This window comes from Lutra lutra, chromosome 1 (assembly GCF_902655055.1).
Source record: "Lutra lutra chromosome 1, mLutLut1.2, whole genome shotgun sequence".
In the NCBI taxonomy this organism is placed as follows: domain Eukaryota; kingdom Metazoa; phylum Chordata; class Mammalia; order Carnivora; family Mustelidae; genus Lutra; species Lutra lutra.
In genome coordinates this window covers 31,271,256-31,296,516 of record NC_062278.1, presented here as the reverse complement: position 1 = coordinate 31,296,516, position 25,261 = coordinate 31,271,256, and the positions used below count along the sequence as shown (strand labels likewise).

At 34.5% G+C, this 25,261-nt stretch overlaps 1 protein-coding gene across 1 annotated transcript in view; it reads right to left on the bottom strand.

The window, feature by feature from the left end:
- Positions 1-25,261, bottom strand: part of ROBO2 (roundabout guidance receptor 2) — a 1,319,482-nt gene that overhangs the window by 119,740 nt on the left and 1,174,481 nt on the right. The window contains 4 exon segments of the mRNA XM_047722052.1: positions 15,860-15,871; positions 20,474-20,497; positions 20,500-20,559; positions 20,562-20,599. Coding sequence (XP_047578008.1) covers positions 15,860-15,871; positions 20,474-20,497; positions 20,500-20,559; positions 20,562-20,599 — 134 coding nt within the window.

The following is a 25,261-nucleotide window of genomic DNA, read 5'->3' as shown; positions in this document are numbered from 1 at the left end:
TCACGGAGATTTGCAGTGACTTAGTTTGTAGTGTTCTGCCTCCTAACTCAACCCATTCAACACATACCCCAGGGACAGCGGGGATAAATCTACTAAGTGAAATTTTCTTCTATAACTATAGATAACAGTAGACTCAGTCTAACGGGATGGAGAAGCCAGATTTATGGATCTCTTTGAACAGAATGTGGTTTATGTTGCCTCGCATTTTCAGGAGATTACTTGCTTCTTACAATCTTCTTGTTATTTCTACACAATTTCACTGAATCAGCAGATACATTGATTTTTGTTCCCTGTTTTCTAATAGGAATGATAGATTAAATCAATGTTACAAAATTACTTTGGGGACAACTCTTAAAACACTGCAATGTCCATTTTTCAGGGAGGATATGAAACCACCAGATTATTTATACCAAAAAAGGCTTAAGATTGGTCTCTATTATCTCCAATATCCAAGGAAAATAATACATATTAAGCAAAATTTAAAGATCAGATATAGTTCCTGCTTCTTATTAATCCTATAAAAGACAAATTTAGTGCCAATATGGATACTAAGCCAGAGTAAATTAGCTTATTCCTCATTATAAAAAAAATCATTTAATAGTCTGATAAAAGTCACACAATCCCTTATTTGTTCATTTGTACTGCTTTGGACTAGAAAGAATTTAAATTGGCTCATATTACCTGGTTAGTAAAATCTTAGAGCCCCATTTGTGCTATAAAGTCCTTCTTTATATAATTAATTTTTAAAATGTAATAGTTGATTGAAGTCACCAAAAAAACACATCAAATGAAAACAATGAAAATATATTTTATAGTCTTAAGCATATTATGCTTACACTGTATCTGTCTACCCATCTACTTCAGTAAAATTAACATCTACACTTTAATCATAAGCACATACCTCCTTGTATTTAATTTTTTAAACTTTTAAGAACTTTTTAGTTGAAAAGTGATTTTATAAAACACTTTTGGCATCTGGATCCTACAATTTTAACCATCTGCAAAAACATAGCCCCCAAAAAAGGACTGGCAAATGACCGCAACTATCTCCCCACTTTTCTGAAAACATATGATTCATTCATTTATGCATTCAAAATGCACTGACTGACTACAGATTATGAGACATTCTCTTTGGTACAGGGGATGGAAATTAAAAAAAAAAATTGCAGTCACTTCCAGGTAAATAAGTAAATAAACACAAATGGAGCAGAGTATGGTTTGTATAATAACACAAAAAGCAGAGGGTACTGGGTGTGAAAGGTTGGAAGAGCAGCAAATAGACCAGATGATGAAGAAAGAAGAGGCAAGAGGCCAGAGAGGGTTATGGTTGGGCTGTGTTTTAAAGCAAAAATAAGAGTTCACTGGATGAAGAGGAGTAAGGTTACTTGGAAAGAGAGAAGCAGACGCCAGGCAGACTTGAGGGGCTGGATGTGTTAGTGGAGTGTACATGGTCTTAAGAATAAAATCAGAGGGCGCCTGGGTGGCTCAGTGGGTTAAGCCTCTGCCTTCAGCTCAGGTCATGATCTCAGAGTCCTGGGATGGAAGCCCACATCGGGGACTCTGCTCATCAGGGAGCCTGCTTCCCTGCCTCTCTCTGCCTCTCTGCCTACTTGTGATCACTCTCTGTGTCAAATAAGTAAAATCTTAAAAAAAAAAAAAAAGAATAAAATCAGAGATGCAGAAGTGATATAATTAAGGCCAGATAATTTATGCTAAAAGAGCTTAAATTTTGCCCCAAAACTATGGAGATCTGTTCAAAGATGTTTACGTAAGAAAGATGTAATAAGATTTATGTTTTAGAAAGTGTGCTTTTTCTAAAAGAGAAAGTACAGATGCGAGGTAGGAAAATCATAGCAAGTTAGGGCAGAAAATCAGTTGAGAACTGTTAGTTATAGAAGCACCTTAAGAAAACATTTCACCAGAACTCTTAAAGGACAAAGGAATTCTGTAATATTATAATGTAACATTTACTAGTACTGATAAGACCTAAGAAGACCAGGAAATCATAATTTTTGAGTCTTTATCCAATATTGATTTTTTTAAGAACCCCTAACAAAATACTATCAGTATTTGTATTATTCACACTATGAAGAATTCTTTCATGTGACTTTCATTTATATTGTATTTTATTTCATGTTATTAAAAACACACCCTATTTCTAAAGTACCAAATAGTTTCTTGTCATCAGAACTTTAGCCGCATCGCTCTCACTGGAATTGGACTCACCTTATCATTTTTAAAATTAAACAAACAAAATACAGATCTTAAAGCTTAGCAAAAAAAAATTTTTTTCAAGAGTATTTCCATGTCTGAAAATGTACATCCTTTCCTACTGTCACTTACAGTTGTACCACCAAAACAAATCGCATCAATCACTTTTACTTCTGTAGTCTCTCTCTGCTCAAAGTCTATATTGCAACCTCCTGTGAAGGGCTATCAGCTGAAGGAATTTATTTTTGAGGTTTTAAAGTGAAAAACTGCATCAATAATTCTTCTGCTAACACTTCACATTTTCACTCTTTCTGCCAGGTGGCAGTGAAAATGGTTGGGAAAGACGGCGCTTGGCTGATGGCGCCGATGGGAGGGAGCAGGTAGAGAGGTGGCAGTTTATCAATATGGCAAGGTAGCACAAAGTGTGCTCCACGTAAAATGGATTTTCTATGATGACTCTCATTAAACATAAAAAAACCATGATTGGGTCCTCAAGATGACAATTCCAAACACACATTTAAACCCAATGTGCATTAAAGAGGTTGAGTTATAAACTCCAGAAGAATAGAAATGGCAATTCTTGTACACATTTTCCAAGAGAGAAGAGTATAAAATACCCTCTCTAAAATCCCAAAGTGGTAGACAAATGTTTTGTGGTTGTGATATAATAACATAGTTGCTTAATCAGTTAAGTGATTATACCTTATTGTTACAGCTATCACAGGAAATGAGATGAAGAAAACAGTGGTACAATTCAATATTCGATGGATACTTACAAGTTAAAAACAATAGCTTTATAAGAAGAGCGTGTTGTGTGATTTCCAGAAAAGTAGACCCAAATATGAAAAGGTCAATTGAGATTAGAGGTCTGGTATTGTTCACTTGAAACGGCATTTTTGAGAATTTAAATACAATGCACAGTAAATTGGATTTGATTTCTGCTAAATTATGCTTTGATACTGTATTCAGTCCAAGCTGGCTTCAATCAAAGTCACGCTACAGCTCTGTTATGCTAATGCCCGCTGGTGGAAGTGAGTGGGTGTTATGGAAATCAGATGGCTGAACATGAGTAGGAAGCATAGGCCATGCGTGAGGTGGGCTTGGAGATGAGGGGATGGGGAGACCTAAAGGTTAATCACATCATGTTCCGAGTTGTTTTTACAGGAAAATATGACTTTCTATGGCAGACATGAACATGGAGATCGTCATGCGGCAGTTGCATATATTAATATGTGACAGGATGGTTACAGGCACACTCAGGACATCTTTGGGTGTAATTGTTGCCTGAGTGAGGAAGCTTCTTGTTCTGTAATAAACATTTGGAACTTTATATCTTAAGCAAGTAGAAAATATTTATTTTGCTATTTAATATTTTTGCTTTTACATTCTAATATAGTCTATAAGCGTATTTGAAAAGCACACTCATTTACCATATGCTTGGGTTAAAGATATGCTGAGTCACAAATTGCTTAATACGAGGACAATAATTAACATTAACTGTGTGTTCATTCAATGCCAGGCAGTGAATGGTGTTAAACCAATCACAGGCATTATCTCATTTAATACTCAAAGAACCTTATGTATTAACTACTACCATTATGATATCATTATGTATTAACTACTTATGTATTAACTACTACCATTATAATGATCATCAAGCCAAAGCTTACAAAGAGCACACTGGTTTTTAAAGATTAATGCACTAGGTCAGAGGATAGGTTTGACTTATGGTCCATCGAATGTCATAGTTGGACCTCTTAAACATTGAGCTTTTAGATTAATTCAGTTGACTTCCAACCATGATCTGATTAAAATTTGCCATCTCTAGTACCAGACAGAAAGGTAAGAATCATATGCTATGATTTCCAATATGGCATAAGGATGTTAAAATCATAAATTACGTTATTCCTGAATAATTGCTTTGATTATTAAAGTAGCATAAAACCTATGGTCTTGCTCTCTCTGTACCCCTGAAAGGTTACCCCTGTAACCTTTCTCAAATATATTTATTTCAAGTCATTCTTTATTCAAAAATCTAGAGTGCTTGTTCCCCTCAGTGTAGCATTTGGCTACACTGGCCTGAGATTTTACCATCCTGACACTCACTCATCCCCAGACCAGCTCTGGTATTTCAGCAGAACAGTCTACTTTTAACCACTTGCACAGGTACTGGCTTGTTCCCGAGGTTCACCCATCTCTTTATCTATTATTCTTTTATCCAACTTGTTGACAATGATTAGCCTAAACACACTCTATGTTCTACTTTCTCATGTTTCTTCCACTTTAAAGTACCTGCTTTTGCTTGCATTGCCTTTTTGTCTCTATTCTTCCCCCTGACTAGCTGTCTTGCTTCCTCAGTGCAGTTGTAACTTCTTACTGGAATGGGGGGCTACCATCTGCATTGAAATGCAATCTTTATTTGGCCTGAAAAAGCCCCGAATAGTGAATGTTAAATGAATGTCTTGAAATAGGAAATTTAAAAAAAAAAAAAAAAGTTCTTGATCTAAAGCAAATACTCAATGTCTTTTCCATTTTATCATACTGAAGGATATGACACATTCCTACCAGAGACAGTGACTCACTATTGTAGCAGTTTGGGTGGAGAGATGCCAAGGAAAATATGTTGTTTGAAAATAATCTCCCAACTGATTCTGAAATGTCCTTCTGTAGAGAATGCCCCTGTACCATATTGGAAACTTCTGACACAAAGACTACAAATGAGTAGGCACCACCCCAGAGTGGGTGTTGACAACAACAACATAGAAAAATAGAAGAATTACATAACAACCAATTCTAGACTTTCCTGAAAAGATAGGCTTACTCCCACCAACAATAAAAAGTAAGAAGTCATTTCATTAAAATGCAGTATAGAGTGGGAATAAGAGATGAATGTTTACTTAGTTTATCATCAGAACAGACTAACTTCTCATTGATAAATTATTGTTTCTTCAACTTACCTAATTCTATTCGATTTTTACTATTTAACACTTCATTTGACTTCAAAAGAATTTCTGTTAATAATATTGGAAATGCATAATGTCATAAAATATTTAATTTGAAGCTTATTAACACATAATTTGTCTTAGAGGCAGCAGTGCATATAAAAGGAAAACATAATTTAGGGATATAGGATTTAAAATAATCACTTTTATAAAGTCTGTTTAATCACATTTAATTCATTTGTCATTATTTTCAAGGAATACAAGTAATCAAATTACTAAATTACCTACCTTTCCAGCTCACCTCTTTCTTATTGAGTTCATGGCATTAACTCTTCTAGATGAGTGCTATGCCTTCTTTCTCAGCCAGCACCTTACTTCTAGCTAATATTAAAAATTCCATGGTAAAATTCCAACATCTATACCTTTTCTTCTAATAATAATGTAGTAATTATCTATCCATATATATGCTTCTTCAATAATCTAATGTCTCTTTATAAGTGTAAATACATATAAATTTATCTATGTATTTGCTTCCTGAATGTCAGTATGAAAAAATAAAAGTACCAAAAGGCATACTGCTTTCATAAATATGAAAAGTAAAGTAAATGTTCAAGGACAATAGAATGGCTACAAAGAATCACAATTCTTATATTCTTCATCCATTTAGACTTTCCTTTCTACTCTACCTATGAAACATCTCCAGTATACAAATTGCTTTCAGCCTTGTATGAATAAAGACATGTTGCAATTATGCAGCTATTTTAGAACTACTTTCATGGAATTTATTGATTGTGGGAAGACTATTTTTTGAGGGTTCACATAATAGCTAGAACTCTAAAAGTAATGCATGATTATTCAAAATCTGAAGATTAAATTAAGTCATGGAGTTAGTCAAATGAATTCTACAGTGTGCCTATAAAATAATGAAAGTAGCCTTCTAAATTGTCATATACAGTAAGCAATTCCAAGGAGTATCAAAAGTACTGAGCTTTAGTAGTAAATATGACACACACACACACAAGTTTGATAATGCATGTTTGATAATCCTGGTGAAAATCATTTTTTAAAATTTATATTCACACATAATATACTCCTCCCTGAAAAGGAATAATGCAAATATCAAAATGAAACATTTCTATGATTATCTAGAGTGCACAGAATGCCTTTGAAAAGAATAAATTAATTTGGTTCAAAATATCTTGAATTTGGGGTTTTATAGGCAAGCATATAAAAACAGTGTTATAATAAACAGCTATATGCACATAACTATTTGTATTTGGTCTTAATTGTTTTTTAAAGACATCACTGGAAAACATCACAGTAGCAAAATTTTTTTTTTTTAAAGATTTTATTTATTTATTTGTCATAGAGAGAGAAGCGAGAGTGAGCACAGGCAGACAGAGTGGCAGGCAGAGGCAGAGGGAGAAGCAGGCTCGCCGCCAAGCAAGGAGCCCGATGTGGGACTCGATCCCAGGACGCTGGGATCATGACCTGAGCCGAAGGCAGCTGCTTAACCAACTGAGCCACCCAGGCGTCCCCACAGTAGCAAAATTTATGCTAGAAATGAATTCAGGTGTTGGTTGGTTGGTTGGTTTAACCAACCACAAACATTTACTGGTTTCATTTTGTGCTAGGGTCTGAGGGTACTAAGATCTCTGTCCCTGGAACTCACTGGCTACAGAGGAAACTCACATGAAGACAATCAAGTATGACACAACATGAGGAATATGGTGAGGGTGTAATACAGGATGTCCTACCATTATGACAATAACTTGACTCAGTCTGTCTCCAACAATTGAGGAAAGCATGGAGAAAGGAGGAGAGAGACAAAGAGAGAAAGAGGTTGAATTGTTCCTTTGAAATTAAGTAGATAAGGAAGGGAAAGTGGGAATTTGTTCTTCACAGAGGGAAAAAATGCATGCATTATGACAGAGATGCGAGTTTCTCAGACTGCAACAGCTATCACCCTGACTAGCCTGCGTCACTACCTTTGGCAATCCAGATCAGTCTGTTAAACTGAAGGATTATGTTGGTGGAACCATGAATTTCTTCCATGTAAATAATCTTTATTGGCTTTAGCCTCTGATGATAGTAAATAGTTCTATGTTGCAATAAATGTAATAGTTAATTCCTAGAGTAACTAAGTTGGGTATGTTTAAGATAATTTTAAACTTATTATATTCCAATGTACTAAAATAGATTTCATTTTGATTATAGGTAAATATGAGAACCCCTGCAGCTGTAGGAAATCACTCTGAGATTCAACATGCAAATTTCATAGACATACCAAATTCTATAAAATTTATAAATTGAGAATGCCTAGAAAAATCTGACAAAATTTTAAACAAATTCTGAATTGTCAAGCACATTTCATCTATCATTCTGTCATTATGTACAGTAAAACTACTATTCTTGCTTTCCTGACTGACTAAATACTAAAATACTGAGGACAAAATAAAGTCTTATTTTCTCTAAGGGACTTTTCATTCTCAAAAACAAAACAAAACAAACAAAAAAAAAACAAACAAACCCAAACTATTAACTTAAAAGCTAATGAATTATTAAATAAAGCAATGTTTAGATTATAGTTTTAAATGATCTCATTTTTCACCAACAGAAAGAGAATAGTTGAAAGAGTCATGAAGAAAATTCTATCTAGATCCTAACCTGGGAAAACTAGACTTTTCCACATTGTGGATAGAAGGGGATGTAAATATGGGGGTGTGGAGAGGATTCTTCAAGTAAATGGTGAGACAAGACATCCATTTTCACTCACTTAACCTGTCAACTTGCCAGAACTGTCATGTCAGCACTCCAGCTAAACCACGAAGGCTGATCACATCCCATTATCTCATTTTTTTAGAAAAAGATTGCATGAAGATGCCAATCAGAAAAAAAAAAAAAAAGAAAGAAAAAAAAAAAAAACTTGCAACCAAGAAACAAATGTACTGATGCTGAAGGGCTGCTTAGTTAACGGAATTTTAATATGCAACTGCAATGTTTCTTAATAACATTAATTACACGCTTAGTAAGGCACCATCCTAAGTCATTAGTGCCTTCTTTTTGTTGTATTTTATCTCCTCCTAGCAGAATGGAGACTATGTGATTGGCCTGCTACCACTAATGTTGCTTCATCTTTTTATAGCACTATTTAAAGCTGCTTGCATAAACATTTTCTAGGCCAGTATTACCTATGTATGCATATGTGTGTATCAGTTAACTGCACCACCATTTGGCTTGCCCCTACCACTTGTAAGTGTTATGCTAGACCTAGAGGCAACAGAACGATAAATGCAACAATGTATTTACTAACAAAGAGTTAACAGTTTTTCAGGACAGATGAAAATAATATCCCTAATAAATCTGGAAAGCATCGCTTGCCATAAGAGACTTTAAAAGGCATTCAGATATATTTTAACTCAAAATTTAATTTAACTTGGTAGCTTATATATTTTTAATGAATCTAATTATGAGCTATTCCCGTGAGTGACATTTAATATGTTTAAATAAGTAGTGTCATAATTCAACTGTCATGCATATAATTTTTAGGTGTAATGTATATCATAATATCTATTTTATAGTACCTAGAAATACACACAAATATATATAGGTATCATGATATCTGTCAAATTACAAATTAGTATAACATGTAAATGAAAATTTTCACTTTCTTAGAAGGTGTGATTAAAATATTCTTGCTATTTCTTTCTGGCAGTAGCCTATCAAATCTCTTAACACTAATCTCCTAATACTGTTTCAGTCCAGAGTATTTATATTATTTTGATATTTATAGTACTTTAATTTTAATTATTAAGTTAATTTTAATTATTAAATTAACATATTTAGTGTTTATTCTTATTTTAATAAACTCTAAAATTAATGAGTATTTAAGATTTTTGATACTTAGGTTAAGATAATGGAGTAAAGGCTTATTGTTCCACTTTCCTTTATTTATTACAAGAGAAATTAATAATTTAGATAAACTATATAGCTCAAAAACACAAGTGGTGAAGTACTTCTGTCAAACATAGTCAAGTCTGGAGAAAATGAGGAGGCATGGTAAATACCAACTAGCCTCTATCCACAATCTTCTATCAATACCAATTTCACAAACACTATCTGCTAACAAGTGAGAGCCCATCCCATGGTCCTTTGATGAGAAGAAGAAAAAATTTAGAGTCAAGGAGGAGATTTGGACAATATGAGATATGACTTCATAGAAAACCAGCTAAAATGCAGAAGTTGAGCAGAAGGTACTGAAAGAAAGGAAAAGCCAAGCCGAATGTGAGTGGCAAAATTGCAGGGTGGCCTCCACAACCTTCACTTCCTGGAGACACTCCCATGATTATGTGATATCTCATGACAAAAGAAATTTTGCCAATGTAATTAAGGTTACTAATCAGTTGACCCTAAGAATAATCAGACGGGCCTAACCTAATTAGATGAGACATTTCCATCTGGAAATTTTCTCTAGCTGATAGCAGAATGAGTCAACAGACCACTGCTGAAGTTGAAGGTTGTGATGGCCATGTACAAAGGCTGGCAAGTGAACTGGGACCCACTATTGGTGGCCAACAAACAAGGACATGGGGATTCTAATTTTATAGCCCACAAAGAACTCAATTTTTTTTTTTTTTTAAGAGAAGACCACACCAGTTAGGTCTTTTTTTTTTTAAAGATTATTTATTTATTTATTTGACACACACAGAGAGAGAGAGAGAAGGCACACAAACAGCAGGAGCTGCAGGCAGAGGGAAAAGGAAAAACAGGCTCCCAGCTGAGCAGGGAGCCTGATGTGGCCTCGGTCCCAGGACCCTGGGGTCATGACCTGAGCCGAAGGCAGATGTTTAACCAACCGAGCCATCCAGGCACCCTCAAAGAACTTAATTCTATCAATAAAACTGAATGAATTTTGAGGTGGATTCTTCTGGACAGTTTTCCAGAAAAGAGCTCGGCCTGATCAAAACCTTGCTTTGTCCTGTGAAGTGCTAGGCAAAGGACTTAGGTGAGTCTGTTTGGACTTTTTACCTACAGAACTGTGGCCTAAGAAACAGGGTGCTAATGAAGTTGCTCAATTTGTGGTAATTTGTTACACAGCAGTAGAAAACTAATACATTTAAAAACCACCTTGATTATGAAGCAGGGCTTATGAAGAAAAATGAAGAGGGCATCTCATAAGGACTACAGAAAGCTTCTAACTTAAAGAGATCTGCTGTTTACCATCCAGGTCACTAGCATATTGAAAAGAAATAAAAACTTTTTGATAAACTATTCAAGATAACATCCATAGAGGCTGCTGAATGATCCTGGTACTTCCCATCTGCTCTCCTCAAACATGCAAACTCTAATCTTTAGCAGTAGCAGTTAACTGAATGACTAATAATCAGGTAGGGTCTAAAAACAGGATATATGTAAAATAAAATAAAACAAACTGCACATTAACTGTTTAATTATTGACGGAAAGAATACAATCAATTAGTCAAAGAAAGAAAGAGAATCTTGATCTTCAAAGAATTACCTAAGGAAACACAGAAGTACTTTAAACTAAATAGTTGTCCATAGTCTAAATGACATTACATACAACAGGGCCTCTCTTTTTCAAAAGAATCAAACTTAAAAAAAAAAAAATGAAAACCCTCAAAATGTAATAAAAGAGCTCAAAGGTAACTAGAGATGAAAACTATTATATTTAAGATTAGCAAGGAAATGATGAAAAGAGAAAATAAAATTAAATAAACAAAATGTATTTTAAAAATATATTTCAAAAACAAAAAAATGATATTCACAATTGAAAAAGTTAGGGAGATTATTTAAGCATTAAGAAATCAGACAATATGAAATAAAAATGATACCTCAAAATTATTACACAGAAGTTAATAAATACGGAATTGAGACAAAGCAAAGCCACATAACTCATGGGAGACAGAAAAAGATAGTCAAAGATAAGAGAGAAGAAAACACTGTTGAAACAGAGTAAATTCAAGCATGAATCTGCAGATTCAAGGGGCTTGTGTCCTGGGCATATTAGTTACAGCATGATCAGGACCAAGATATAATCTAGAAAGGTTCCAGAAGAAGGGACTACATTGGTCTTCAAATCATTAAAGGGAATCTCAGCCTAAGATAAAAATATTCCATAAACCTCAGACTTCACTACAGTACCATCTGATAGTAAAACAATCCAACATTTTCACCTAGGTCTGAGAAAAAAAATACGACTCAAGAATTTTATACCTATCCTTTAGAGGCACTGCACAGACATTGTTGAACACACAGATCCTTGCAGAAAAATCAAGTCAGTGACTAAAACCAGGCAAGCTTGAGAAGTAGCCCATACTTGTTCTTCACTTTAAGAATTAGCATTAGCTTAAGATATTTTAAATGTTTCACATTATGGAAACTCTATTGGAACGTACAAGACAAAACAGAATGCATTTTTTAAAGCTACTATTTAATCAAAATATATGGAGCAATGAAAAACGTGATGCTTAATAAAAATTAAATGGGACTCTGCATAAGGTAGCTAATTAGCACCAGATGCAGGAAACATTAAGTGCTTGTAGGAGGGAGATGATTACCTCAGGTCATGGGGTAACAGCTTGTCCAAAGAAGAAAGTCTGCAAGGAATAAAATTATAGGTTTCCTTCCAAGACACACTCAGGATGCCTTTTGCAGAAAAGTGGATCTTGACATGAAAGGGTTCATATATAATACCTACATGTTTTCTGATTAAGAAAAAGAAAGCCTGGAATATTTCCAATATTAAGTTAAATTATATACAGCACATAAAGTTTTCCAGATTTCAAGGTGGGAGGGAGGGTGGTGGTGTCAGAAAGATCAGTTGTGTTACTCTGTAAGTAATGTCTGCTTTATAATTTGCCTTGAATGACTTTTTCAAATATTCATTTTTTATTGGACCCCTTGGTGGTCTCAATAATGTGTTTTAGAGCCCCTTAAAACAAAACTACACTTCAGGTCAAAACGGAACTTTCTATAATGAGGATATGTTTAATTTTTGTGTTTAAGCAGTGAGAAGATTGGAAAAGAACAATGTCCCCATAGATTTTCGTTTAGAATACTGGCTGTTTCTTAAAAATAATAATTAAAAATGGGAATTTTGCCTCAAACATATATATTTCTCAATACCTACAAACTCTTGTGTGGCCAGTAATATTCTTTCATCCGAAGGAAACATACCTTTGAGTCACTAACTAAGGAAATACATAGACGATTCCCTAAAGTTGTGTATTGTCAGTTTGTTTGTGATATTTTAAACAAGTTTTTACCTGATGCCCACAGCTTTTAGCTTCCATACGGGAGGCAGTCAGCATCTAGCATATGGTCTACATGATAGAAAACGGAGCAGGGCTCAGCTTCACTCCTAAGGCAGCTGGTAGATTTGACAGTTCTCTTCCAATTACTCATCATGTTTTGAGTTGCTGTAGGAAAAAATGTGTTGCCCATCTCCAAAATAGATGTTCTTTTTTATTTTTAAGCTTGGGAAGGGCTTCCAAGAGAAAATAAGACAGATGGGTATAGGAAGCAAGATATGTATTCCATTTTCTGCTGTCAGTTCCCTCATCAGAACTTATCAGAAGAGTTTTCCAAATAAATGAATATTTCAGCATTCTTAGTTAACTCTGTCCTAGGATGTACTTTTGCTTCTCATACAAAGAATGCCTTCAGAATAGTAAAAAGTTGAAGTCTCAGAAAGGGCTGGCAGACTTTTAATAATCAAAGTGGCATTTGTCTGAATTTTGTGGTAAGCAAATTATGGAAGTTACATTAAAGACTTCTTTTGAAACATTGACTTCGCCAATGAGCAGGTGAAATCTGGAGAACACTTTTCTCCATTGGCAAGTATGTAATTGTCTACTTTCAGTGATATTTCCCCCACTGAGGATCCTCTAAGTCGAGAGTTTTTCCTGCAATCTCAAAAGTAGACCAGAAGGTGTTTATTCCAACTGCAAATTGCATAGTGTTGTCAATTATTTAATTCAAATGCAGGTCATAAGAGTTATCCATTTAGACAAAACTCCAGTTTGGGGATTTATAATGATTTCTAAATGGGCTTTCCACATGGACTACCAAGTTGTTGTGATTGTTTTCTTAATCCTGTATGGAATGTAATGATTGACTTCTGAAACTATAGATATTCTGGAATTTGCATATATTTCTAATTTTCTTTCAAAAGCTTTACATAGGAATTATCCCTTGAATTTTCTCTAAATTTCAGATATTTGGTACATATTTCTTCACCTAATCTATACTGGACTTGAAAGCTGGATTTTCTCCCCTTTCTGTGATTTCTTCTTTGTGGAATACCCTATCTGTTATTGCTAAGAACTTCAAAGTTGAAAAACTTGCATTTCAAACCACTAACAAATATTAATATTAATGTACTTTGCTAAGAGCTTCAAAGTTGAAAAATTTGTGTTTTAGTCAACTAATAATATTAATATTAATATAGTTTTCTACTATTTGACTACTTAATTTATGATCTACTTGATTTCTATCTTCTGACCTTATATAAAAAAGTTGGCATAGCTATAGCTCCTGAATTAAAACTCATGTAAAGTTTATGCAAAGAAAAAGCAAGCTAATTTCCTCATTATCCATCTCATCTTTGGTGATCCAATAAAAGCATATCCAACATTCAGTTTCCAAAATTAATAGCAGTTGTCAAGTTTAAAGTATAGTTCTTCATATTTCTGAACATTGTCATAAGTCATTGAAGATAGATTTATGAAATGACAGACTTTCCCAGAATAAAATACAATGTGTCAAGAAGCTATTCTTTAGTTCCAGTCCAATGGGAACTTAAGAAATCATTTAAAACAAGAATAAAAACAGAAATAACTTTGAAATGCCTTGTAGGTGACAAGTATATCTCAAAGCTCCCTGTACCTCACCTTTGCTAATCAATGTAGATCTTTTTTTTGTTGTTATTTCTGTGTTTTAAATGTATTGGAAGTTATGAACATATTGTTTTCTGTCCTGGAAATTTGTGAGATAATATAAATCAAGTGGTTGTGGTTTATTGGCATAAGGATTCTATATGTAAAGATCTACAATTTAAATGTCATTTTTCCTTTTAACTTGAAAAGTTATCTTATTATTTCCTATTCATTTCTTAATTTCAGATGTCATACCATAGATAGGTAAAGTTATCGTTAATAGGAATTTGTACAAATACTAAAAAATAAGGCTTAAAATGTAACCTATTCCACTATTTCCTAACATCCCCAACTGTAAAAAGCATGATCAATTTAATAATTGTGTTTAAAGAAAAAAATCACTGTATTTTACATTCAAATTAATTGTACGCCATAACTGTGTTTCAAAAATATAAAAATACAAAATAACATTTGTCTCAGAAATTAAAAATATGTTAACCCATGTTGACATACAAGGCGTTTTCGCATATATAAGCAATCTGGAGCTTATTTCATTCCTGCAACAGCTTTGATAAGTTGATACAACTCTCTCCATTTTACAGAGGAAGTGACCTAGGATCAGGATATTAAACTATTATCAAAAGAAGTACTGCTCAGAAAGAGCAGACCAGAAACTCAGATTGGGAAACCAAAGTTTCTAATTTTCTGTATTTGCTAATCTATGCAAGAATATACTACATAACAATAAGGTTTGTAAATGTTTCAACTAATGGAAAAAAAAAGTCACGAGTGGACAACATATATCAAATGTCAACGTCAAGTCAGTGTATTAAGAGGGCTTTGGAGGTTAGATGGACCATTTATAAACCTTGTGTCAAATCAAATAACTTATTCAAGTATCTTTTGATATATTAAAAAAGCACTATAGTAAATTCATTCATTCATCCATCCATCTGTCCATCCATCCATCCATCCATCCATCCATCCATTTATGCACCCATCTGTTCATTTACTTATAACACAATTACCAAGATTTATTTTATTGAAACACATTTGTTGGTCAGTTAGGCTAAACTTTAAAAGAGATGCAGAAAGGTTATAAAATCAGTGAATTTGATAAGGTCTGACTTTCCAAATGTTTACAAATAATTACCATTTAAATTACTGCAAAATGCAAACTGTTAACTTCAATTTTGTACAGTCAGTGAAGGATGAGAAATGTTAAAACCACACCAACTTTTCATGCCAGAGAACACAAGTCATCCTTCTCTTTTCTTCTTAGTGTAAGCATCTACTTAGAACAACTGGAAGCATTCTACCAAATTTTGTTTAAATAGGAAAACAGATAATAAGTATACAGCAGTTAAAAATGCCATTACAAAGCAAGGACTTGAAGCAGTTTAAAAATCAAAGAAGTGCATCAAGTATTCAAACCTTTTAATTTAGTTCCTAATCATTTATCTTAATGAATATCAAGCATAACTATTAAATGATTATTTTATATATATAAGAAAAAAGGAATTATTATGTTTACATCTTTAAGAAAGGTTAGCAGTTTCTAGTATTAAACATTCACATATCATTTTCCATGAAAATCATTACCTATTCATTCTTACCCTCGTAGGTCACTACAAAGTGGCTTATCAAAGTGATGAAAAGATCCGGAGCAACTTCCACGGAAGATCGTCCCATAATATTTTAACATGGATGAATAAATAAATATATTTCATGCTATCTAAATCCTACTATGCATGAGTTATGAAGCATTGTACAAAGCCATGCTAAATGGATAGAAGGATGGCTACTTACCAACAGGGCGAGCTGTAGACATTACAATGGTGTGGTGAGAACATAAAGAAGAAATTTAAAAAAAAAAGAAAAGAAAAGAAAATTATCAGAATGCATGATGTGTAATGTTAACATTTAAGTATGGACAGTAGAGTGATCTCTAGTCTTATAATTCAAGTATGAACAGGATGTCTGAGTTTGACTAAAACTGAAAGTTATAATTCTAAGAAAATAATTATTTTCATTCCAGAATTAGCTCTTTGTGAATTGAGAGATAGTTTATGTAAAGTCATATTGTCATCACTTACTATAGTTCTTATTTCAAAGAACTTTTTAAATACCCTCCCTGTATCACCCCAAAGTTAAGAACCTGATGAATATAACTATTCAAGTCACAGACTGGCAAATGTCATGTCAATAAAAGAAAGCCTCACTGTCTGATTTAAATAGCAATTGGATTTTAAGCATGGTTAGTCAGAACCATTACAAGGACTACGGAAAAGCCCCTGACGCTGCTTTTCAGCCAGTAATAAGTTAAGATCACATAACTTTTCATCCATGGACAGGGTGGATGAAAATATAACAAATATGTTGGAACAACATCCTTAGAGATTTCAACTGAGTAGCTCCCTAACTACTGTTAAGCTTCTTTTCTTTTTTTTTTTCTTTCTTTTTCTTTTGTGTTTTCTTTCTCTTTCATTTCTTTTTTTTTTGGCAGAGGGCAGGAAACAATGAGTGACAAGTTGATCCTTTTTCACACTGAGAATGGCTTTCAAACTGCTGCTTCAGCAAATTATTATCATATTTTTTATTATACCATAACTCAATCATTAAAATCAGGCTGGCCCTGTTATTATGCACAGCAATTGTGAGAGACATACATGGGCTCAATAATACTTTCTTTAAAGAGAATAAAGCCAAATCAATTTAGATAGTAAACCACTTCATATAAAAGCAATGGACAAATATAAAACATATGGTGCCATTATTCAAGTGAAGAGGAAATACATTTAATAGCATTTGAATTATTATGAACTCTTATATTCAAAATATAAACTTACACAACAAACAAGTGTTTTGCCCACGTCCCCGTGGATAAAGCTCTAGTGTGCATATAACATAACTCTAGAATTTAGGGTAGTTTTGTCTCCATGATGCCTCATTGGACGCAATGAGATAGATATAGCCACTGAAACCATATTTATAGGCATCCATTCACTCAACCAATACATCATGATACTAGCTTTGTGCATTCTCTGAAACAATAAGGAGTTGCCTCTGTAGGAGATTCATGGTCTTATAGTATTATTTACAATGAAAAGGGGGGAATTCAGATGATTCAAAGAAGAATAAAGCAATCATAGCAGCAGGATGCAAATTCTAGCTCAGTGACCCTCTAGTGCATCCCACAGCCTATGAGGTGTTTGCCATAGCAAGAGGAAGAAAATCAGAAAGTTGCCCAATCCACAATTTCTTTCTTGGGAGTAGGTGTACACAAAAATAACAACCAAGAACAAGACAACAGACTAACATCATAAAGTTGTGCCTCCTTCGAAAGATGTATCTCTTAATTTTGTTAGCGTCCGGTAGAAAAAGAACTTTTCCTTTTGGTTTTGAATTTGCATTTTTCAGGTGCCCTCTCAGGCTGACTCCCCAACATAATGCTTCATTTAGAAACCAAAAGGCATTTTGAATCTATTGATTTTAAAGAGAGAAAAAGAAGAAACCATGGCGAAAAATTGGGCTTAAAAATATAAAATATATTTCTATTTCACTTAGTGTAGAGTAATTTTATTTAAAAGAAAAAAAAAAAAGGTTTTATTGCCCTAAAAGCAAGATCGTTTTTTCCAATGAAGTCTTAATTTATGCAAAGCCAATTTGAACAATTGAAAATGGGAAAAATGTGTTTACAAATATGCAGTTTGTGTTAACTCATTTTGGACCCATTTAAAAATGCTCCATTAGATCATGAATTAGTTGACTAGAATATAAATGCTAGGAGGTCAGCTATCGTCTAGCATTATTTCTTTCTAATTTTATGTTTGTCAAGTCAGCAAAGGGAGCTACTTGCTGTTAATTTTAATTTTATAACATATTTCCACCTTATTTTAAAGTAGAAAACAACTAAGTAAATATCTGTGCCAGATTTTGACTATAAAAGTCCTTTTCCTTTTCCCCAACTGGACTTCATGATAAAATTTTAGCAGAAACATACCAATTAAACTTCTCGTTTCTGTTACATAGCAACATTTTATCCGGAAAAAAAAAAACTAGCTGGTGGATGTTTTCAAAATCAGCAAATTAAACTAAACTGTGTCCCTGCATTAAATGGATGAAAATGGATGTGGCCTCTTGGTCAGTTGACCCTGTTCTAATAAAACAATCCAGGGAAGGGCTAAACATTTCACGTATGTGCACAGAAAAATGAGCACAGAAAAAAAATAAGTCGTAGATAATATGCTTTTTCTCCTGTTAACCTCTTAGCATGAGAAGTTCCAACTGCTTTTCCTAATGATAAAAATATTTTTAAAAAAATATTTTACTCCACATTCTATTGTATCATGGAGATTTTCTTTTTCTTTAACCCTATTTTTGAGGTTTCAGTCTTAGATGAGTAATAAATACATACCACACAGATTAAACTCTCTAATCCATCTACAGGACACAGATTAGGGGAGAGACCATTTAAGGTTTGCTGATTTAAAAAAAATCCTATTAAAAACAAAAAAACTCTATTAGTTTTTTAAGTTAGCTAGAAACATCCATGTGAGGGGAGCATGCTTTGTTAAATGAAATGTTAAACCTGCAACTTTCAACAAATTATGAAAACAATTAGCTGGGAAATATCTCAAAGCAAACAGACCACTTCATGTCTCATTCATCCAAGCATTCAAGTATAAAAAGAACCCTGCTGCTTCTATAAACAAACAACTCCTCACATTTTTCTCACCATTTGTTTAGTCAGCAAATATTTTTTAAATGGAACATTTCTTGGTGGGTTGTTTTTTTTTCCCCCCACTCACTTCAGAAACAACAAATAAACAAGTTTTGGGGAAAATTTGGTCAGGTGAATTGTTTTCCTAAAGGGTTGCCTAGTAAATGAATACATACAAATATATAATCACCTACAGAGAATATAGATTCAATGTAGTAATGTGGTTTACAAAGGCTATCGGATTTTGATACTATATAATCAGTCTGTGTCTTTGATTGGTATATGATGACAGCTTTTGATGATCTGTTAATTCATGAGGAATGAAGATGTTTGTAAGCAACTAGCATGCTGATTTTGTCTAAATTTGTTTTGTATCTAAATTCATGCTAGAATGTCCGGATGGGGAAAAAAAATGGATTTGGTGGAATAAAAGTAGAGCGATTGAGAAGTGTGGAATCATCAATATTTTCCAAGTTGTCCAAAGTGCGTGTCTCCTAAGAGTTACCTGGGGAAAGACAGGTTTTGTTTTTTGGTTTTTTGTTCTATAATTTGGTGCTAAAATCATAGATCAGAAAAAAATGATGGCCCTCATGGAGGACCAACAGGAGAATCCCTGACACATTTCTCACCCATGCAATTCCTCCAAACCTTTTTGCCAATCATATGAAAACTCCTGGGAGTAAAGCTGCACAAGGGTAGGAGGTGGGATTACACAGGGTGGAATGTGACTGAGACAGGGTGAGAGCCTGCAGCTGACCTTCTCACAAAGGATGACGAGAGGAGGCATCGGTTAAGGTGCTGGAAGACAGGTGGGAAGACTGAGCAGAGGATGTGGTCGCCTATCTGTCTGACGTTCTGTGAGTGTAAATGATGCCATGGGTGATGCCTATTTGGTGAGAATAAGTATGGATGTCCACACGGTACCCCTTGGTACCCCGGACTCTATGATTTACTCATGTGGATCAACGCTCACCACGAGGAAGTCCATTAATTCATTCTACTTCACTGTGGGGGTTAAGTAATGCTTTCTTTCACTTACAAGCAATTCCAGGGAGTCTATAAATGAACGTTATTCCATGAATGAAAAAGTGCATGACACCCAGAAAGTGAAAGTTATTACAGGAGCGACACTGATGATTTCAATTATTTAAGGCCAATGAACTTCACAAATCACTCTCTAAATCAGATTTTCTCATTGTGGGAGCTCATTTGTATCCATTTTTCACTTCGGAAGCGGTGTTGGTTTTATTTATTTATTTTTTATTGTTGCTTTTTGGATGCTGAAATAGAAAAGGATTTCAAACTAGTACTCTCCTGGTATAAACTGACGAGCTAGTAAACAGAAAGCAGAGTACCTCTAAAATTGTGACATTTAAAAGAAGTAAATACTTCAAAACCGTGGGTACATAAAAGATTGGGATAAATCTTTTCTATTCTTAAGATTTACTTTTAAACCATCTCAGCTATTATTTATTATATAAAAAAATAATTCCCTCAAATAATCATCCCTGTGAACCCAAATTTGAAAGCAATTTTATTTCAATTAATAATAGAAAGGACACAAAATCTAGGCATCTTAATAATAATAATAATAATGATAAAGGAGTGTAAGCTATTGTTCTGACTGTGAGTTCACTTACCAATTTAACCAAATATTAGTCTGTTGATTCAATTGTATTTTCACATCTTAAGCTTCTTACCTCGGACTGTGAGAGAAGCAGAGCTTCTACTTTTCCAACCCGATTCTCAGCAATACACATATAGGTGCCTTCATCTGTACTCATGGCCTTTTAATTCTCAGTGTGTAATCATCTTTGATGTCATACCTGTGTAGAAATTAACTGGTTTTATTAAATAATGTATTAGATAAATTAAAATAACACTACATTTTCATCTTCATTTCCTTTTTTGATTATCATATTTTAACTAAAACAAAACACATGGGCACACATACATAATATTCAGCCGCGAAGCGCAATTGTTAGATTCAAGGTGTTACTAAAAAGATCATGAATTTCATATTGGATCTCATTCAGCCTGATTACCAGCTACCCATATTTCATATATGTATTAACAACTCTTACTGCATCAAAACTATCAAAGGCATTATTAGCACTTGGACTTTTTTTGGAGGCAGTTCTTAGATAGTAAGTAAGGAATAGTGTATATTTCAGTTTCTAGGTGAGTTATATTTACTATTTTGTAAGTTACACTGTACTTCATATATGACTTACTTTTTGGGCATCTTGAATCTAGAGCTGAACTATATTAAAGGAAAAAAAATTTCTCTTATTTGTTGGCAAATTGACACAAATACATTGTTGAAGGAATTAAGAGGGGGCTGAGTTTTAAAAATTAGTAATATTAACTCTTAATGCACCAACGTGCCTAGGAGTGATTTCTGGACACCCTCAGCTCTATCATATGCATTTTTCTTACTTCTACTTTTCTAACAAGTAGACTGAGACTAGTTCATAAAAAGATAACAAAACTTTAACATGAATCTGTCGAAATACTTGCATATAAGAATATGCTCTTATTAAGATTCTAAGAGATTACATCACACAAGCAAAATAATGAAGCTATTATCTTTTTTATCTGATCTTTCCTCTTGATTTTCACTGACAGTCTTTGTTATTTTACACACATACTTTTGCAATAACTTTTGATGGATCATATTGCCCTTCTCCTTCACACATATCATACAAGTAAAGCTTATTTTAAAAATATTGCTTTAATTGATTCTAGCTACTCACAACTAGCTGGGATTTCCTATTGCTTTCAGGACAAAGACAACATTTTAGGCTTACCGTGAAGATTACTATAATTCAAATTTCTTCTACTTCTGCTGCTTTAGCTAAAGATTAATAGCTTAAGTTTACTACAGTGTAAGACATAGGCCTAATAATCGTTCCATTTGATAGAAGTTTACATGACAAAAAAGCAATGTCTATGAACCAATCATGCCAACCAACTTAATTATCATGCTCTATCCTCCAATTATGGTGGTTATTTTTCTGTCAGCACCATTCTTCAGTTAAACTTCTGCTGATTTAAAAAATGTCTAAGCTGTTAGAAAAGCTTTCTCAAACCCTTGTTTGAAACCAACCATTACAACACTTGACAATGGTATTAACCGTCTCCTTGGAACTTACTTCTATACAATCATGGGGCGCACTTGCTTACACTTTGTACCATTCGTCCTCTTTTGATGAAGGCAGAGATCCTGCCTGCTTCACTCACTGCTATAAGCCTCAGCCCCTAACATTGAGCTTTCAACATCCAGTAGCATAACCAGGGGTGAAGAGCAGACTGGAGCCAAATGGCCTAGAGTTTCAACCTTAGGCTCTACCTCCTCCAATCCGTGTAAAAATGGACAGCATACTTAAACTCTCTGGGTCCAATTTCTTCATTAGCAAAATGGTGCAGATGATAACACCTATTTCATGAATTGAGAGTGACCTTTCAGGAGACATACCCAGTTCATAAAAATGGCACACAGAAAGCACAATGTATATAGTTATTTTTACTGTAACTCATAGGATCTCAAGAATATTGGTTGGATATACGATGATATCTTTATTTTTTAAAGATTATTTATTTATTATTTGACAGAGAGAGAGATCACAAGTAGGCAGAGAGACAGGCAGAGAGAGAGGGGAAGAGCAGGTTCCCCGCTGAGTAGAGAGCCCGATGCGGGCTTGATCCAAGACCCTGAGGTCATGACCTGAGCCAAAGGCAGAGGCTTAACCCACTGAGCCACCCAGGTGCCCCAATGATCAATATCTTGTTTCTTACTGATATAAGGTTCAACCGAATCTAAATGGCTGCAAGTTTGCAAATTTGCCACATTCATCTATTAAGGTTTCCTTATGAGCTACATTTAATAACTTAGAGGCAAGGACGGGGGCGAAATGCGTAAGAGAGTGCATGCAAACCTGCTCCGCTTAACCTCAGCCAATTAAAAACGAGAAAAAAAAACGATTTTGATGATGGGCTCAGAAGAGTTGTTGGTGATATATTTACTGTCTATAAAAACCAATATTTCCTACAGTTAGTCTATTTCTGCTGGACATGCTTAGTTCGAGATACAAGGATTGAATAAAAATAATGTATTTTGAGACATTCTAATTTATCTCAAAAAAACTGGATTCTGGCTAGAGTTTGGGTCATGGTTCTTGTCTTGTCTTGTCTTCAGAGCTCTCTAAATTTTTATCAAAAGCTAAAAGAGGGGAAGAAAAACTTGAATGTCTACAAAATCCTCTCTGGATCAAACCCACATGAAAATATTATTCTGAGTTTAAAAAAAAAGATACGCATGATTTCTGATTTGTCATTGAGGAAAAAATAAAAAATTTATGTGCCTCACAGTTTAACAAACAAACAAAAAAGACTCACATGCATTAGCTCACAGCAACCTCTAAATAATTCTCTTGAGGGGCACCTGGGTGGTTCAGTCAGTTAAGCGTCTGCCTTTCGCTCGGGTCATGATACCAGGATCCTGGGATGGAGTCCAACATTGGGCTCCTCGCTCAGCAGGGAGACTGCTTCTTCCTCTCCTCCAGCCTGCCTGCCTGCCTGCCTGCCACTCCCTCTGCTTGTGCTCTATCTCTTGCTATCGCTCTCTGTGTGTCAAATAAATAAATAAAATCTTAAAAAAAAAATCTCTTGAATCTGAAAATGTCATTTTACAGAAGAGGAAACCGACCCTTCATTAAGTGAATGATTGCTCAAAGTTATTTTACTACTAAAGAGAAAAATCAGAATTCAAATCTTGAACTCTGACTCTCACCATGGCACTTTTTTTCACTCTGTGTACATGCCTCTTTCCTACAGTAAAATACTTTGTTGACATTTTTTTTAAAGATTTTATTTATTTATTTATTTGAGAGAGTGCACAAACCCATGCACAAAAGCTGGGGAAGGGCAGAAAGAGAGGGGGAAGCAGACTGCCCGCTGAGCAGGGAGCCCCGATGCAGGGCTGGATCCCAGGACCTGGAGATCATAACCTGAGCCAAAGGTAGATGCTAAGCCTACTGAGCCACCCAGGTGCCCCTCTTGAATTTTTAAGTGTTAACTTAAGATATATATGCCACATTATCTGTATCAATTGGATAGAAATATAACTCTGCATTCATCAAACATTTAGTTATAACTTCTGGCAAATTTAACCTCAGGTTAGATAAATTCATTATATAGGGAACAACATGGTAGATAAACAGGGTGAGAGCTATCTATGTCTTGTTTTAGTAGGTAAGAGTATTTACTTACAAATTACAGATGACATAATATTTGAACTTTAAATATGTCTGAAATCAGACTTGCTGAGATTTCTCAATTCTTTAAGGAGTATTTAAGAAAGCCGAGAATAGGAATGGGAATACTGCATCGGTGTTTTAATTTTCTTTTGTTTTAAATTGGTTTTTGCTTGTTTAACACCAAGAGATACAAGAAATGGTGCACTGTACTCTGTGATTGCAATTCTGTTTTCATAGGAAAAATGAAAAATGAAATACATCTTGCAAAGAATAAATGAATTAATATTAGCTACTAATGAAAGAGACTACCTTTCAAAGATATCATGCCATTGTAAGAATATAGTGATAAGGAAATAGGGAATATATTTTTTTTCTAACATAGACAGGGTTTCAGAAATAGGTTGTAAAACTCTGGATAAGAACAATGGTGCTATGGAGATTCTTGTAGAATATTTATAAAATCCCAACTTGGCAAAGAAAGTACGTATACCAAGTAATAGGCCCATTTATCATAAAACAGGTAAGCTTTGGAGTAGGAAGAAGTTGGGAGTGATGATTTTTAATGCTCCTCCCCTAAAAAAGTGCTTCTTCACTGGAATTCGTCGATGCTCATTAAGTATTGTCTCATTTCCATTTACATTTGAAAATCATTGATATCTGAGAAAATTATAATGAAAATTTAATTATTTTAATTATTTTATCCGAGAAATCCTAACATTTAAAGAGATGTACATGTCTCTTACATGCCAGGCACTGCATTAAAATTGGGGAGACATGCCTTTAGATTTTGTTTATTGGGGCGCCTGCGTGGCTCAGTGGGTTAAGGCCTCTCCCTTCAGCTCAGGTCATGATCCCAGGGTCCTGGGATCGAGCCCCACATCAGGGTCTCTGCTCGGCAGGGAGCCTGCTTCCTCTTCTCTCTCTGCCTGCCTCTCCACCTACTTGTGATCTCTGTCTGTCAAATAAATAAATAAAATATTTTTAAAAAAAGATTTTGTTTATTTACTGGACAGATAAAGAGAGAGACAGAGCTCAAGCATGGGGAGTGGCAGGCAGAGGCAGAGGGAGAAGCAGACCCCCCCTGAGCAAGGAGCCTGATTCTGGTCTTGATCCCAGGGATGATGACCCTGATTCCAGGGATGATGCTTAACCTACTGAACCACCCAGGTGCTCTAGGGAATATATGTCTTCATAAGGCTCCAAGCCCAGGGAAATGGTTCTCAACTGGAA